The sequence below is a fragment of the Melanerpes formicivorus genome, unplaced genomic scaffold, assembly GCF_026170545.1.
Source record: "Melanerpes formicivorus ecotype bairdi unplaced genomic scaffold, bMelFor1.0.p_v2 SCAF_16, whole genome shotgun sequence".
In the NCBI taxonomy this organism is placed as follows: Eukaryota; Metazoa; Chordata; class Aves; order Piciformes; family Picidae; genus Melanerpes; species Melanerpes formicivorus.
The window spans coordinates 17,274,929-17,291,013 of NW_027142368.1; the positions used below are offsets into that span (position 1 = coordinate 17,274,929).

Sequence of the window (16,085 nt, forward strand, 5' to 3'; positions counted from 1 at the left end):
GGAGCAGATGGACAGACTGAAGAACAGCTGCAGGGACAGACGGACAGATGGGCATCTGGATGGGGACGAGGGCAGGCGAGGGCAGGAGGACCAGCGGGATGTGGGCAGGACGGGTGAGGGCAGCTTGGTGGGTGGTAGGACAGATGGATGGGCATGAGGAGAGCGGAGCTGTGAGTGGAGGGGGACAGACGCATGGGTGATGGACAGACGGATGGGTGACAGACAGATGGATGGGTGACAGACAGGTGATGGACAGATGGGTGGCGGACAGACAGAGCTGGCAGAGCAGATGGACAGCTGGCTGGAAGGGTGGCAGTGGCTGGGGACAGGATGGGCGGCTGCTGGCACCGAAGGGGTGGGCAGGCAGATAGATGGTGTGGCAGAAGGACAGATAGACAGACTGGGGGACAAGGGGAGGGCTGGGGGAGCCCCAGGCGGGGAACAAGGCCAGGCCGATGGTGGGGCAGATGCCAGAGACGCCCAAGGCAAGGACAGCATCGGGCAGGAGTGGACAGAGACACGGGCAGAGCCTGGCAGAGCTGAGCAGAATGGCACTGCAGGTGGTACGGTGGGACTTGGCCAGCAGAGGCTCTGGGGTGGCACAGCTGGAAGTGACCCAGAAGCGGTCCAAGGGTGACTCAAGGTTGGCTCAAGGGTGGCCCAAGGGTAAGGAGGTGGCACACCAGTGGATGGCTGTGGGGGCACGGCCACGGGGCTTGGGGCTAAGCTGATACAGGCGCGGCACACCCGCGGGTGGCACCGGAACGCGCCAGGGAGGACACCGGGGAAGGGTGGTGCCATGGCACACCGCGGGACGGCCCCCTGCCGGGACAGCCGCCCAGGGGCGGACCCACCGGGTGACCCCGGTTCCGCTTCTCCATCGGGGCCCCGCCCGGAGCCCCCCGCTCCGCGCCGAGGGCGGGTCCGAGCGGGGCTGCTCCGCCCAGCGCCGGGGCCGAGCGGGCAGCATCGGAGCAGCGGGACCGGGCGAACCTACCGGAGACCCGGGACGCAGGGAGCAGCACCGGAGCACTCGGAACCCGCAGGGAGCCGCTGGTCCCTCCCGCCGGGTGAGCAGCGCCGGGATACGGCTGAGCGGGGGTGGAGGGACCCGGATGGTCCCGACCCGCCCAGCCGGGCGCAGCGGCGGGACCGGGCGGCATGGCGGGGCCGGGCGGCATGGCGGGGCCGGCGGGGGCTGTGCGGCCACCGCAGCGCGGGGCTGGCGGGTCGTGGCGGGCTGGGCCCCGGGTGTGGGGCTAGGCTGTGGCTGGGGGTCCCGCGTGTCCCCCGCCTCGGCTCATCCATCCGTCCCCCTCTGCCCTGCACCGCACCCTGAGCTCTGTGGGGTCTGGCAGGGTGCCCCGGTGCCCCCCGCGGGGTAGGTCAGGCTCTGGGCGCGGGCAGTGTTGTGCCCCACGGCTGCCCGTGTCCGAGGTGACCGGGACAGTCTATCACATGTGTCCCCCCCGCCACACAGGCGTGGACAAAGGCCCACGCGCGGGGGTGACATCACTTCCCCTTGCCCGCGCCGCCGTGAGACGCTGGCACTGCCCACCCCTGGCACCCCATATCCCGGGCAGGGGGATGCCCGTGGTCTCCCCAGCAGCCTCTGGGGGCCTGCGCGGGAGCGAAGCAGCCTCATTACCGTTAATTATTAATTACTGAAGTGGCCGAGGCCGGAGCCAGCCTGTGCCCGCCTGTGCCCGCCTGTGCCCGCCTGTGCCCTCGCTGCCAGGACGGGGTGGCTCCTTTCTCCTCCTGCTCCCGGTCACGGCCCGGGGGGAGCAGGCGGGGGACGCAGCCAGATGGGGCCAGAGCTACCGGAGCTGGGGGTCCCCCGATCTTCTTGCTCCCCGGTGGGGGATCGCAGTGTGTGGGGCTCACCAATATGGCTGGCAAGGAGGGACCAGCGTGGCACGGCTGGGGCTTGGTGGCAAATGCCCCCTGTGGGTGTCTCGGGGTGCCCCAGTGGTGACACCCGTGGCGGGGGTGTCTCAGGGTGCCGCAGTAGTGGCCTCCGCCTCGCCAGGTGTCTCTGGACGCCCCTGGCAGTGGCACCCACGATGGGGTGCCCCGGATGCCCTGGGGTGCCCCAGGCAGCGGCCCGGGTGACAGAGTGACTCCGGGTGCCCTGGGGTGCCCCAGAGGCTGACACCCACGCTGGGATGCCTTGAGGGTACCTTGCAGTCCCCCCCGTGATGGAGTGCCCCATGGTGGGGTACCCGAGGTGCCCCAGCAGTGTGCCCCCCGCGGTGCTATAGATAGCTCGGCCCCCCCGCGGGCTCAGCCCCCGCCCGGTTAATCTTTACCCGGGCGCTGTAATGAGGCTCATTAGCGGCCATTACAGCGCGACCGGGCACGGCCGGCGGGGGCCCGGGGCCGGTGAGTGGGGGGCACAGGGAGTGGGGCCGGTGGCAGCGACGGGCACGGAGCTGGAGCGGCAGGGACGGGGGTGTCCAGGTGCCCCCGGACATGGTAGATCAGCAGAGGGCTCGCAGACCCCTGGGGGGTAGCAGCGTCCCCAGCAGGGGGGTTGGGGTCCCCGGTGAGAAGGGGACAGTGCCCACGTGGGAAGTGCCACGGTGCCCAGCAGCGTGCCAGAGTCTGCGTGGGCATCATGAGGTCTCGAGGTGGGGGTACAGAGTCTCAGAGCTGTGGCAGTGTCTCCAAGAGCCATGCCAGGGTCCCCGAGGGACGTGCCAGTGTCCCCAGGGAGGTGCCAGGGCCCCAGGGGGTGTGTCAGCGTGCCAGGCTGCCTGCCAGTGTCTCCAGGGCTGCACCACTGTCCCCGGGGAGGCTGCCAGCTTCCCAAAGAGGGTGCCAGGGCCCCTGGTGTGGCCGGATGGGTTCCCAGTACCCGTGCCAGTACCTGGGGAGTGCCATCGTCCACAAGTGTGTGCCAGCGTCCCCAGGAGGGTGCTGTTGGCTCCAGGGGTGTCTGCTGGTGTCCACAAGGCACGAACCAGGGTGTCCGGCAGCGTGCCAGTGTTCCCAGGGAGTGTGCCAGGTTCCCAAGGGCTGTGCCAGGTCTCCAGTGGGGGTGCCAGTGTCCCCAGGGGGTGCCCGTGCCCCCAGTGCACACACCAGGTGCCTGGCAGGGTTTCAGCATCCCCAGGGACTGGGCCTGGGCCAGGGCTGGCCTGGGGCGATAAGGGCCCGTGGGGGGTGCCAGCCACTATCGGTGCAGCCAGCGCCGGGGGGACCCTGGCTGCGCCTGGGAGATTGGCGTGGGGGGAGCAGGGTGTGGGGCTGTGGGTGTGCCCCACTCGCCTGGCACCCCTGCCAGGGTCCAAACTCCGTGGCGGCAGTGGCAGCAGCGCCGGCGGGAGGGCCTCGCGCAGGTGGGGTGAGGGGTGCCAGGGGGCTGCCAGCACGCTGAGCTGTGAGTGTGAGCACGTGCGTGAGTGTGAGTGTGAGCACGTGAGTGTGTGTGTGAGTGTGAGCACGTGCGTGAGTGTGAGTGTGAGCACGTGTGTGAGTGTGTGTGAGCATGTGTGTGAGTGTGAGCACGTGTGTGTGTGTGAGCACGTGCGTGAGTGTGTGTGAGCACATGTGTGAGTGTGAGTGTGAGTGTGAGCACGTGTGTGTGTGAGTGTGAGTGTGAGCACGTGTGTGAGTGTGTGTGAGCATGTGTGTGAGTGTGAGCACGTGTGTGTGTGTGAGCACGTGCGTGAGTGTGTGTGAGCACATGTGTGAGTGTGAGTGTGAGTGTGAGCACGTGTGTGTGTGAGTGTGAGTGTGAGCACGTGTGTGAGTGTGAGCACGTGTGTGAGTGTGTGAGCACGTGTGTGAGTGTGAGTGAGTGTGAGCACGTGTGTGTGTGTGAGCACATGTGTGAGTGTGTGAGTGTGAGTGTGAGCACGTGTGTGAGTGTGTGTGAGCACATGTGTGAGTGTGTGTGAGCATGTGTGTGAGTGTGAGCACGAGTGTGTTTGTGTGTGTGTGAGCACATGTGTGTGTGTGAGTGTGAGCATGTGTGTGAATGTGAGCACAGCTCTGTGTGTGCATGTGTGTGAAGATGCGTGTGAGCACGTGTGTGTGTGAGCACGTGTGTGTGTGAGCATGTGTGTGTGTGAGCACGTGTGCACACTTGTGGGCATGTGTAGTAAGCACATGGGTGTGCACGTGCATGAGCACATGTGTGTAATCACATGTGTGAGTCTGTGCGTGTGTGTGCCAGCACAGGTGTGAGTGTGCACGCATGTGTGCACACATGTAGACGTGAGTGCGAGCACGTGTGTTCACGTGTGCGTGTGCATAAGCACGTGTGAGAGTGTGCAAGATCCCTGGCGCGCACGCACACAGGTGACACACAGGTGTCAGCCCGCGCACACGCGTGTGCTGGCACACCTGTGCCTGTGCTCGGCAGCTGTGCACCCCTGGCAGCCCGTGCACGCCCACCTGCCAGGCCCCGGCTGCCCGCAGCGCCCCTGCCCCTGCTCTGCCACGGAGAGGGGGCAGGGAGCCGCAGGCCTGGGGCCAGGGGGCAGAGCTGGGACCGAGGTGACCTTGGCCCAAGGCCCTGCTCAGGCTGCTGGGTGCACGCAGAGGGCTCCAGGATGTGAGCGAGGCGGGAGCCAGGCAGCACGGGGGGCACTGCCAGTCAGGAGCCAGGCAGCACGGGGGGCACTGCCAGGCGGGTACCAGGCAGCACGGGGGGCACTGCCAGTCAGGAGCCAGGCAGCACGGGGGGCACTGCCAGGCGGGAGCCAGGCAGCACGGGGGCACTGCCAGGCGGGTGCCAGGCAGCAGAGGGGGCACTGTCAGGCGGGTGCCAGGCAGCACGGGGGGCGTTGCCAGGCAGGTGCCAGGCAGCACAGGGGACACTGCCAGGCGGGTGCCAGGCAGCACGGGGGGCGTTGCCAGGCAGGTGCCAGGCAGCACAGGGGGCACTGCCAGGCGGGTGGCAGGCAGCACGGGGGGCATTGCCAGGTGGGAGCCAGGCAGCACGGGGGGCACTGCCAGGCGGGTGGCAGGCAGCACGGGGGGCATTGCCAGGTGGGAGCCAGGCAGCACGGGGGGCACTGCCAGGCGGGAGCCAGGCAGCACGGGGGGCACTGCCAGGCGGGTGGCAGGCAGCACGGGGGGATGTCAGCTGGTGGGAGCTGGGTTGCGCGGGGAGGTGCCAGGCTGTGTGGCGGGGGGGTGACGGCTGTGTGTGCCCCGCAGGCCGGTGCCAGGCTGTGTGGCGGGGGGTGACGGCTGTGTGTGCCCCGCAGGCCGGTGCCATGGCGGGGGGGGGGCGCGGGGCTGGCCAAGCGCCTGGGCACGCTGCTCTCGGGGCTGCTGGAGTGCGGAGCCTTCTGCGGCATCATCTTCGGCTGGGCCTCGCTGGTCTTCGTGCTCAAGGAGCTGCACTACTTCGCAGACCTGTGCCACAATGCCACCTCCGAGCACTCCGGGCTGCCTGGTACGGACCCCGCTGCCCCCCAGCCCTCTCGCCATGCCAGCGCTGGCCCCGGCCCTGCTGCCAGCCTGCCTTGTGTCCCCTCATGTCCCCTTGTTCGTGTGGTGCTGGTGGCCTGTGGTGCCCTGTAGCCCTGCTGCCCTGTGCCAGTGTCTCTGCTGCCCTCAGGTCCCTGCCCACTCTGTTGTCCTTACGTCCTGCAGTGCCCCAGCTCCCCATGGCTGCCAGGCTTGCGTCCCTGCCATCCCTATGCCCGTGCCCACTCTGTCCTGATGCCCTGGGGAGCCTCATGTCCCCGCTGTCCCCATGCCCATTTACCTGCTGTCCTGATACCCCGTGGTGCCCTCTGTCCCTGATGACTTCATGCCTGTGTGCCCGCTGCCGCTGCCCGGCGCTGCCCGGTGTGCCCGCAGACTGCAGCCGCCAGGACGAGCAGTTCTCCCTGGTCTTCACCATTGGCTCCGTCATGAACAACTTCATGACCTTCCCCATGGGCTTCATCTTCGACCGCTTTGGCACCGCTGTCGCCCGCCTCATCGCCATGTGAGTGGGCACGGGGCGGGCACAGTGGGCAGGGCACCCCTGGGGGCGGGGTGGGCACGGCTGGTCCTCAGTGGGCTGGTGGCAGCAGCTGGGCTGGGGGTGTTATCGAGGGCAGGTGGTTATCGAGGTGGCCAGGCAGGGTGGGGCTGGCACTGCTGGGGCACCCATGGGGCTGGGGGCACCCATGATGGCTGGTGGGTACCCGTACAGGTCCCAGGCCCTGGCTTTGGGATGCCAGTCAGGGTAGAGCCCATCCTGGCACCTGTCTCTCGCTGTCACTCAATGTCCCCAGTGTGTTTCATGCCCCCCTCTAGCTGCCCCACCACCCCCCTGCTGTCCCTCAGGTGCCCTTGGGTGTCCCTGGTGTCCCCAGGGCACCACCATAACCATAGCCCCCTCTGGGTCCCCACATGCCTTGGCGCGGGGGTGCCAGGAGGCAGTGGAGCACCCATGAGACACCAGGGTGCTGGGTGCTGAGGTGACAGCAGCTGGGGGTGCCCCCCCCGGAGCCTGTCCTGACCTGTCACTGCTGTCCCCCCGCCCCAGCTCCCTCTACACCGGCGGGACCCTGCTCGTTGCCTTCTCCACCCCAGGTGAGACCCTGGGGGCATCAGGTGCCCAGTCTGGGAGGGGGCCCGGGAGGGTGCCCCCCGGCCCTGCTGACCCCTGTGTCCCCAGGGCTGGCAGTGCTGCTCTTCCCAGCCATGTCCATGCTCTCAGTGGGTGGCATCCTCCTCATCCTCACCAACATGCAGGTGAGTCCCCTGGCACCCTGACCCTCACCCTCCGGCTGGGGTGCCCGGGGGGTCTTGATGGCACAGGGGCTGTCCCCATGCCAGGTGGGTAACCTCTTCGGCAAGTACCGCTCCATCATCATCACGCTCTACAACGGGGCCTTCGACTCCTCCTCTGCCACCTTCCTCATCGTCAAGGTGGGTGGCGCTCGGTGGGGTGGCAGACGATGGCCTAGCACCCTGCTGGCCCCGCCTCACCCTCTGCCCGCCCGCAGGTGCTCTACGAGCGGGGGCTGTCCCTGCGCTCCATGTTCCTCTTCCTGGCGGCCTGCAGCGCCTGGCACCTGCTGCGCACCCTCTTCCTCATGCCCCGCCGGCGCATCCCCTACCCCCTGCCCCCCGCCTACGACTATGGGTAAGGAAGGGCAGGAGCCTGCCCCGCGGCGGGTGGTGCCCGTCGCACGGGAGCTCAGTGGCACTGGTGCCGTGGGTGGTGGTGATGGCAGTGCCCGCCCCGAGGGGGGGTGGTCCCTGTGCCGCAGTCGAGGATGGGTCCCATCCTGTGGTTGGTGCTGGGTGCATCCCAGGGTGGTTGGGGGTCCGGTCCCGCGGGTGGCAGTGGGTCTCACGCTGTGGGTGGGGGCCAGGCTGCGGTGCCCGGGGAGGTCGCAGTCCTACCGCACCTACGAGGAGAAGCGGCCGGTGGAGGAGGGCGGCGCCGGCGAGACCCCCCCGGAGCCCAGCGCGGGCAGAGGTGATGGGCGGGGCTTGAGGGGGCGGGGCTTGGTTGTGGGGGCGGGGCTTGGCAGGGGCATGGCCAAGGGGGCACGTGGAGGGGGGTGGGACTGCAGGGGTGCGATTGGCTGTGCATAATAAGGGGTGTGGTCGGGGGGCGGGGCTATGCAAGGGAGGGAGCGTATGATGGGGTGGGCGTGGTTGCAGATGGGTGTGGTCGTTATGGGGGCAGTGTTATGCAGATGAGGGGGTGTGGCTGGGACTGGGTGTGGCTGGCTGTGGACAGTGGATGGGCGTGGCTATGCACGTGGAGGTGTGGCCGGGTTGGGTGTGGCAGGAGGATGGGCGTGGCTATGCCGATGAGGGGCATGGCTGTGCGGGTGGGTGCTGGGGGGACCCTGGGGGCAGGGGCTGAGCAGTGGCCACAGTGCATGGGTCCAGGGTGGGCATGCCCAGGGCAGGGCTTGTGCAGGGGGGGGCCAGGCCTGGCACTGCCCTGATGCCCGTGTCAGGGGGCACTGCCCCCGGGATGCCCTTCGGGGCCTGCGTGTTCTCGGCGCTGTTCGCCTGGCACGTGGCCTGGCTCTCGGCCATGCAGCTCCGGCACTACCTCTTCATTGGCACCCTCAACCCCCTCCTGGACCACCTGGCCCGCGGGGACCCCCACCTCGGTAAGGGAGCGCTGCGGGGCGGGGTCTGGGGGGGGCACAGCCGTTAGGGTGCTCCAGCCCTGCCCTGATGCCCTCTCCCCGCAGTCAGCACCTACACCAACGCCTTCGCCTTCACCCAGCTCTGCGGGGTGCTCTGTGCCCCCTGGAATGGGCTCATCCTCGACTGGCACAAGCGGGGACGGAGCCCCCGCCCCGACGGTAAGCAGGCACCGGCCCCCCCTGTGCCCCACGGGTCCAGCCTGCCGATGTCCACCCCCCTGTGCCCCTGCTGCTCTGCCATCTCCCCCATCCGGAGCTTGGGGACGTGTCCCTGCCCTCTGTGCCATGCCCAGATGCCACCAGTCCCCTGCCATGTCCGCAGGGTGGGCCCTGGCCGTGCCTCAGGCCGTCCCTGAGCCTGTCTGCCGTCCGCAGGAGCCCTGGGCGCCTTGGCCGACCTGCAGGCGTCGGTGCTGTCCCTGGTGGTGACAGTGGCGCAGTGCCTGCTGTTCTCGGTGTGCGCGGCTGTGCCCGTCCTGCCCGTCCAGTTTGCCACCTTCGTGCTGCAGGTGCTGAGCCGCTCCTTCCTCTACGGGGGCAACGCTGCCTTCCTTGCCATCGCGTGAGTCCAGCCCTGGGCACGGGGGACGCGGTGGCAGCGCTGGGGCAAAGGGGGCAGGGAGGATGGTGGAGGGGTCAGAGTGGCAGGGGACTGGGCAGGAGGGGCAAGGGAGTGGGAGGGGGAGGACAAGGTGGTGGTAAAGCCGTGGGGTGGGGACAGGGGACGTGGGGGTGGGGTCCGGGCAGGAGTGGCAGGGGACAGAGTGGTCAGGGGTTGGGTGATGGAAAGCGAGGTGGTGGTGGCAGGGGACGCGGTGGTGGGGTGAGGGCAGAGGTGGCAGGGACGGTGGCAGGGCTGGGGGTGTCGCCAGGGTGGTGACCAAGCGTCTGGGCAGGTTCCCAGCACAGCACTTCGGGAAGCTCTACGGCCTGGCCATGGCCCTCTCGGCGCTGGTGGCCCTGCTGCAGTACCCCTGTGTCGCCCTCGTGCAGGGACCCCTGGGCGGGGACCCCTTCTACGTGAGTGCCCTGGCTGCTGCCCCACCCTCTGCCCAGGAACAACGGGGTCCTGCCCCGGGGAACTGGGGGTCCTGCCCCGGGGAACTGGAGGTCCTGCCCTGGGGAACTGGGTGTCCTGCCCCAGGGAACTGGGGTCCTGCCCCGGGGAACTGGAGGTCCTGCCCCAGGGAACTGGGGGTCCTGCCCCGTAGGAAGTGGGGATCGTGCCCTGTGGGAAGCGGGGGTCCTGCCCCGGGGAACTGGAGGTCCTGCCCTGGGGAACTGGGGGTCCTGCCCCATGGGAAGTGGGGGTCCTGCCCCGTGGGAGGTGGGGATTGTGCCCCGTGGGAAGCAGGGGTCCTGCCCCAGGGAACTGGGGGTCCTGTCCTGGGGAACTGGAGGTCCTGCCCCAGGGAACTGGGGGTCCTGCCCCGGGGAACTGAGGGTCCTGCCCCGGGGAACTGGGGGTCCTGCCCTGGGGAACTGGGGGTCCTGCCCCAGGGAACTGGGGGTCCTGCCCCGGGGAACTGGAGGTCCTGCCCTGGGGAACTGGGGTCCTGCCCCAGGGAACTGGGGGTCCTGCCCCGGGGAACTGGGGGTCCTGCCCTGGGGAACTGGGGGTCCTGCCCCAGGGAACTGGGGGTCCTGCCCCGGGGAACTGGAGGTCCTGCCCTGGGGAACTGGGGTCCTGCCCCAGGGAACTGGGGGTCCTGCCCCGGGGAACTGGGGGTCCTGCCCTGGGGAACTGGGGGTCCTGCCCCAGGGAACTGGAGGTCCTGCCCTGGGGAACTGGGGGTCCTGCCCCGGGGAACTGGAGGTCCTGCCCTGGGGAACTGGGGGTCCTGCCCCGGGGAACTGGAGGTCCTGCCCTGGGGAACTGGGGGTCCTGCCCCGGGGAACTGGAGGTCCTGCCCTGGGGAACTGGGGGTCCTGCCCTGGGGAACTGGAGGTCCTGCCCTGGGGAACTGGGGGTCCTGCCCCGGGGAACTGGAGGTCCTGCCCTGGGGAACTGGGGGTCCTGCCCCGGGGAACTGGAGGTCCTGCCCTGGGGAACTGGGGTCCTGCCCCGGGGAACTGGGGGTCCTGCCCCATGGGAAGTGGGGGTCCTGCCCCGGGGAACTGGGGGTCCTGCCCTGGGGACCTGGGGGTCCTGCCCCGTGGGAGGTGGGGATTGTGCCCCGTGGGAAGCAGGGGTCCTGCCCCAGGGAACTGGGGGTCCTGCCCCGGGGAACTGGAGGTCCTGCCCCGTGGGAAGTGGGGGTCCTGCCCCAACGGTTAATGGTGGTCCTGATGCTGGTCCATGCAGACCTGTGTTCGATTGAGGGCTCTTGAGGGCAGGGGGTGCTGGGGGGGTTGCAGAGCTGTCCCCATGCCCTGGGGTGGGGTCAGCCCTTGGCCCCTCACCCTGCCTCCCTCTCCTGCCCCGCAGGTGAACCTGGGGATGATCGCCGTGGTGCTGGTGGCCTTTGTCAGCCCGGTGGTGGTGGCCCGCGAGTGCCGGAGGCGAGCCCAGGAGCTGGGGGCTGCCGGCACCCCCCTGGCGGCCCCCCCCGGCGCCGAGACGCCTGCCGAGACCACCCACTGAGCCCCACATTTGCCCAGTGCCAGCCCGATGCCCAGTACCCGTTTGGTACTGGCCTGGGGGGTGCTGGGAGGTGTTGGGGGGAGAATAAAGCTCAGCCCCACCCCGGCTCACTCTGCTGCCTTCCCCTGGGCCGGCTGCTCCCGGGCTGCCCCCGGGGTCTGCTGTGGGGCTGGGCACCGACCTGCTGCCGACGGGGGGCACAGACCCTCCTCATGGCTCCTCCCCACAGCCCCTCCCCACGGCCCCCTGCACGGACGTGGCCAGGGCAGACTCCACTTTACTGGGACAGGGACAGGGCAGGGGCTGCAGCGGGTCCTGGGGGCATTCCCATAGGTGCCCTCAGCACTGGCAGAGGAAGGATGGGCAGTGCCCGTGGGTGCCCTCAGCACTGGCAGAGGAAGGGGCACAGGCTAAAGCAGGAGCAGCTTTTCCAGAGCCCGGATGGGAGCGAGGAACAGCATCAGGGCCAGGGAGTGGCCTCCAGTGCTCCCAGTGCCCCTTCCCCTTGTGCCCAGTGGCCTGTACCCCCTCCCAGTGCCTCTCCCCTTGACACCAGTGGTCTGTGCCTCCTCCCAATGCCCTTCTCCATCCCTTGTGCCCCTTCCAGTGTCCCCAGTGCCAGAGTGCCCCAGCAGGGGCTCTCACTGTGGGTGCTGATGATGGTGCAGGAGGTGAAGATGCAGCAGGGCTGGGTTGGTGCCCAGCTGGCATAATTCCAGGGGCTGGCATCCTCACACTGCAACTCACACTGACCCACCTCAGCACCCAGTCACAGTGCCTGGCACCCAACCTCAGCAGCTCAAAACCAGCCCCAGCACCTGGCACCCAACCCCAGTGCCCCAGAACCAACCCTGGTGCCTGGCACCCAACCCCAGTGCCCCAGAACCAGCCGCAGTGCCTCAGAGTGCTGCCCAAGCTGAGCCCCGTGGGTGCTGTGAGGTGACTTTATTGGGGTGGGGGTGCAGACCCCCGAGCCTGGGGCTGGCTGGAAGCAGGGCATAGCAGGGGTGGCAAAGGTGCGGGGCACCGAGGGGGCAGCACCCATCTGGTGAAAGAGTGGGGCATCGACCCTGGCACCCAGCAGCACCCAGTGCCCCAGGGAACAGCCCTAGCCCTGGGCACCCCCAGGGCCCTTGTCTGGAGATGGGGCTGCCGCGGGGACTCGGGGGTCTTGGGGTGGTACCTGGGACGGGGGACAATGGGGCTGGGGCAGCCTAGGGATGGGGACAGAGCAGGGGGAGGCAGCCTGGGGTGGGCGGAAAGTGGGTGGGGGCTGTCCCGCGGCAGGGAAGAGGAGGGGAGGTGCCCTGTTGCAGGGGGCAGGCGGGGGGTGCCCCTTGGCACCCAGGGCTACAGGCCGAGGGAGAAGGTGCCCGAGTCCGTGGACTGCTTGTCGCGGCTGCAGCCCCCCAGCCCCCCGCGGGCGCTGGCTGAGGGGCTGGGGGGGGACGTGGGCGCTCCAACCTCTGGCACCTGTGGGGCAGGGGACAGGCACCAGGTTAGTCCCCGCCCCGCAGCCAGGGTACCGTTGGGGCTCAGGGGCTCTGCCTGTGTCGCCCCTCCCGGCGCAGCCTGATGCAGCTCCCCCCGAGGCGACCCCAGGGTGGGCTCAGCCCCACACCGACCTCCTCGAACTTGCGAGCCTTGTAGTGGTCGGCCCCCTTCAGGAAGTTGAGCAGGATGATGTCGCACAGCACCGTGCCCTGGCAGGAGGCAGCGCTGGGGTGGGGCAGCCCCGGTGCCATGGGGCACCCCCCCGATACCCTGCAGCCCCCCATGGAGCCCGGCTGCCATCACACCGAGGTGCCGCTGTGTCCCCACGCCCTAACAATCGCTACGGGGCATCCTTGCCCCTCTCTGCCCCACGCCTGTGGGGCGAACGGGGGCCTCTTGAAGCTGCCCCCCGAAGGAGCCATGACAGAGCTGCTGCCACCCGCGGGCTGAGGACGGCCACAACTCACCACACCAATGGAGGTGAAAGCTGCCACCGTGTTGATGAGGGTAGGGACGATGCCAAACTTCCCAGCCTGGGGGTGCAGAATCCCCATTGGTGGGGGGGTCCAACACCCTCTGCAGCCTCACGGGGTGCCAGGGCCCCCAGCCCCACACCTACATTGCCATACACCAGAACGTCAAAGCGGATGCCAAAGGCCTTGGTGAGGGTGCGGTGCTCGGAACCGTTGGGCCAGCGGTAGTACCTGGCATGCCTGCACGGGGCACAGGGCAGGTGGGGCCCTGGTGGGCAGCACACACACGTGTGCCACACATGTGTCACACGTGTCCCCTGCAGCCACCAGTGGTACCTGAAGTTGTATCCGGAGGCAGGGGCGTGGGCACGTCCGTCCAGGCGGGTGAAGGAGTACCGGGGCTGGCAGCGCTCCCATGCCCGGTCCAGGTCACATACCCACCCGATCTTGATGCCCAGCACTCCCCCCTGCCCCACACACAGTCAGCCATGCACGACCCACAGCCCCCTCTACCCTACAGCCCCTCAGCCCTGTGGTCCCACAGCTCCCTGTCCTCACGTCTCACCTCCCTGTGCCCCACCGGCCCCTGGCTGTCTCCATGCCCTGTGCCACCAGGCTGTTGTGTCCCCGTGCCCCTGCACATCCTTGTGTTCCCGCACCCGGCTGCCCACATCCCCGCATTCCATCTTCCCAGGTCCTCCTGGTCCCAGGTCCCTCCTTCCCCGTGTCACAGCTCCCTGCTCCCACCCCCCGTGGCCCCGGTGCCGTGTCCCCCGCTCACGGTGGTGGCCAGCGCGGGGAAGTCCTGTCCTGCCAGCCGCACCACGTCGCCCAGCCGCAGGATGGGGCACAGAGGAGCCAGCTCGGGGTGAAACCGGCAGCGACTCAGGGACACGCCGCTGCCGGGGGGGGGCAGGTTGGCCCTGGGGGACACGGAGACACGGGGGACGTGGGGGTCCACCAGCCAGCCGGACGCGGGGGAGGCAGGGGGACATAGGGCTGTGGCCGTTAGCCGTCTGGGCTGGAGAACAGGAGGGGCAGGGGGGACGTGAGGGGGCACGGGGGGGGACAGTGGGGACAGGCTCCCTGCGGCCCCCGCTCACTTCTCGAAGCCGAACAGCGGGAAGCGGATGCTGTTCTTGATCAGAAGGGTGAAGTTTTCAGCCTCCATCATGACAGGCCTGGGGGGAAGGGGGCAGAGGGGGTGACCCTGGGGACGCTGTGAGGGTGACACGGCCCCGTGGCCTCCCCCCGCGCCGCCAGTCACACTCACACGTCCACGGTGTCCACCTCGGCCGGGCACCAGCCGCGGATCTCGCAGGACCGCAGGGTGCCGTTGTAGCGGATGCAGCGCCCGGTCAGGACCCCTGGGGACGAGACGTCAGCGGAGGGACTCGACCCCAACCCCCCCGACCTTCCCGGCGACCCCCCCCAGCACCTCACCGCTGCCCGAGACAGGGCTTGGCCCCTGGCAGTCACGGTCGGCGGAGCAGTGGAACGTGGGGTCGCTCTGTGGGGCACAGGGAGGTGATGGAGGCATGGAGGGCACAGGGGACCCCGGTGTGTGTCCTCCCCCCCAACCTCCTGCCACCCTCCTGCACCTCCGGGCAGACTCCCTGGGTCTGGTTCTCCGTCACGATCTGCTTGGTGACCACCACAAACACCGAGGTGCCCTGCAAGGACGTAACTGTCACCCCAGCGTCCCCCCGAGGAGGGAAGCTGGGGGGTCCGGTGCCCCTCACCTCGGGGGGGGGTGACGTAGTCGGCCGTGTCCAGCACGCGGCCCGCGTAGCGCCCGATGCCCTTCACCTTGGTGACCACGGAGGACTCGATGACAGTGTCCCGCACCTGGTAGGCTTTCTCATGGATGAACACCCATCTGGGACAGCACCCGCAGGGGGGGACGCTGGGGACAGCTCCCCCTCAACCCCGGCATCCCCACGGGACCTACCACTCCCTGCTGCCATTCGCCGTGCCCCTGCCGCTGCTGCCGTCCCTCACCGTCACCCCCCCAGCTGTCACCCGCACCGACACCCCTCTCCTCGCTGCCCTCCTTGTGCCACCTGCTCACCACCCAGCTGTCACCGCCACCAGCGTGCTCTCCTTGCTGTCCCCTCACGGGCACCCTCCCCCTCCCCTCGCTGTCCCCCTTGTGTCACTCGCACCGCCACACTCTCCCGGCTGTCCCCTCCGTGTCACCTGTACCGGCAGATCCGCTCGTCCAGGCGCTGACACGCTTGTCGCCTTCTCTCCTGTCACCCACCGCCCCCCTCCCGGCCACCTCCCCGTGCCCCACGCCCTGCCCGGGCTATCTCCTCGCTATCGCCCTTCGGGTCCCACCCGCAGCAGCTCCCACCGCCACCCGCGTACCCCCCGCCGAGCGCTGGGCTGGGCGGGGAGGGCTGGCGGCAGAGAGGAGTCTGGGGTCCCGGGGGAGTCTCACCCGACAAAGTAGGCGAGGATGAGGAGCTGCACGCTGCGGTTGACGACCCCCACCACCCAGCTCTTCACCACCACCGACTTGGGGGTCTCGTACGAGAAGAAGTCTCTCAGCCAGCGGGCGGGGGAGCACGGGCAGGGCATGGGCAGGGCGGACAGGGGTACGGGCAGGGGTACGGGTAGTGAGGGGTGATGCAGGCAGGGCTGGCGGGGTGCAGGCAGGGAGACAGGCAGAGGGGGTGAGGTGTGCAGCAGCAGTCGGGGGGCACGGGCAGCGGAGGCTGGCGTGGGCAGGGCAGGGCTGCGGGGTACGGGCAGCGGGGGTGGGGGCTCAGGGGGTGCAGGCAGGGCGGGGCAGAGGGCGGGGCCACAGCCCGAAGGGCGGGGCAGGTTCTCACTCCCCTCTAGGGGGGGGTGGAAGGGGCGGCTGGGCTGTGCCCGGCTCCCCCCGCCCAGGGGTCCCCTGAGATGGGGGCAGCCCCCGATGGGGTCCCCGCCGTCCTCATGGGGTACCCAACGCTGGGGAACGCCCGCCCTGGAGGGCACGGGGGTCACCCCACATCTGGGGGTCGTCCCGAGGCTGGGGTGCCTGGATTTAAGGGCTCCCCTGTCCGGGTGTGCCCTGTGCGTGTGATCTCCAGGCTTTGGGAGTGCCCCATACCGAGGGCGCCTCTCCTTTGGGGTGCCCCCATTTTAGGGGTGTCCTATCTTTGCGGTGTCCCCGTGTTGGAGGTGCCTCGGTCTTGCAGTGCCCCAAGCCCTGACGAACCCGCTCCACCCCCGCCGTCGCGGAGACGTCACGGGGGCAGCCGGCGTCCCCCCAGGTTTTGGGGGTACGCCGCTTTTAGGTGCCCCACTCCGGGAGCGCCTCCTCTTTTGGGTGTCCCCACGATTTGGGTGCCCACACTTTGAGGGGGGGCACTGTCCCGGGGTGCCCTGACGTCCCAGGGCCGCTGCTGGACG

At 69.2% G+C, this 16,085-nt stretch overlaps 2 protein-coding genes across 3 annotated transcripts; one reads left to right on the forward strand and one right to left on the reverse strand.

The window, feature by feature from the left end:
• The first annotated feature begins 7 nt into the window (after positions 1-7).
• SLC43A3 (solute carrier family 43 member 3) lies at positions 8-10,821 on the forward strand. The gene is made up of 14 exons (XM_068148568.1): positions 8-113; positions 863-1,070; positions 5,223-5,413; positions 5,824-5,953; positions 6,500-6,546; positions 6,632-6,708; positions 6,793-6,885; positions 6,963-7,102; positions 7,335-7,441; positions 7,935-8,093; positions 8,178-8,291; positions 8,508-8,694; positions 9,029-9,152; positions 10,561-10,821. Exons 1-14 carry the CDS (start codon positions 8-10, stop codon positions 10,714-10,716), a joined length of 1,839 nt encoding a protein of 612 aa, XP_068004669.1. The 3' UTR covers positions 10,717-10,821.
• Positions 10,822-11,652: 831 nt separating this feature from the next.
• P2RX3 (purinergic receptor P2X 3) lies at positions 11,653-15,325 on the reverse strand. 2 transcript variants are annotated; one of them, XM_068148628.1, is made up of 12 exons: positions 15,127-15,325; positions 14,426-14,562; positions 14,285-14,370; positions 14,127-14,193; positions 13,957-14,050; positions 13,787-13,864; positions 13,465-13,606; positions 13,020-13,150; positions 12,830-12,923; positions 12,678-12,743; positions 12,342-12,419; positions 11,653-12,189 (listed from the first exon to the last, which is right to left on the reverse strand). In XM_068148628.1, exons 1-12 carry the CDS (start codon positions 15,264-15,266, stop codon positions 12,067-12,069), a joined length of 1,236 nt encoding a protein of 411 aa, XP_068004729.1. In that variant the 5' UTR covers positions 15,267-15,325; the 3' UTR covers positions 11,653-12,066. The 2 variants fall into 2 exon arrangements, with proteins under 2 accessions (XP_068004729.1, XP_068004728.1); XM_068148627.1 differs by lacking the exon at positions 14,127-14,193 and having other exon boundaries at positions 14,285-14,562.
• Between the last annotated feature and the right edge of the window lie 760 nt (positions 15,326-16,085).

Excerpts from the sequence above, each read along its gene's own strand:
- P2RX3 (XM_068148628.1), bottom strand. The coding sequence starts at position 15,266 with ATGCCCTGCCCGTGCTCCCCCGCCCGCTGGCTGAGAGACTTCTTCTCG. Across the intron at positions 14,051-14,126 it reads AAGCCCTGTCTCGGGCAGCG|GGGTCCTGACCGGGCGCTGC; the intron begins GTGAGGTGCTGG and ends TCTCGTCCCCAG. Across the intron at positions 12,420-12,677 it reads CTTTCACCTCCATTGGTGTG|GGCACGGTGCTGTGCGACAT; the intron begins GTGAGTTGTGGC and ends GCCTCCTGCCAG.
- SLC43A3 (XM_068148568.1), top strand. The coding sequence starts at position 8 with ATGGACAGACTGAAGAACAGCTGCAGGGACAGACGGACAGATGGGCAT. Across the intron at positions 5,414-5,823 it reads CGAGCACTCCGGGCTGCCTG|ACTGCAGCCGCCAGGACGAG; the intron begins GTACGGACCCCG and ends GTGTGCCCGCAG. Across the intron at positions 9,153-10,560 it reads TGGGCGGGGACCCCTTCTAC|GTGAACCTGGGGATGATCGC; the intron begins GTGAGTGCCCTG and ends CCTGCCCCGCAG.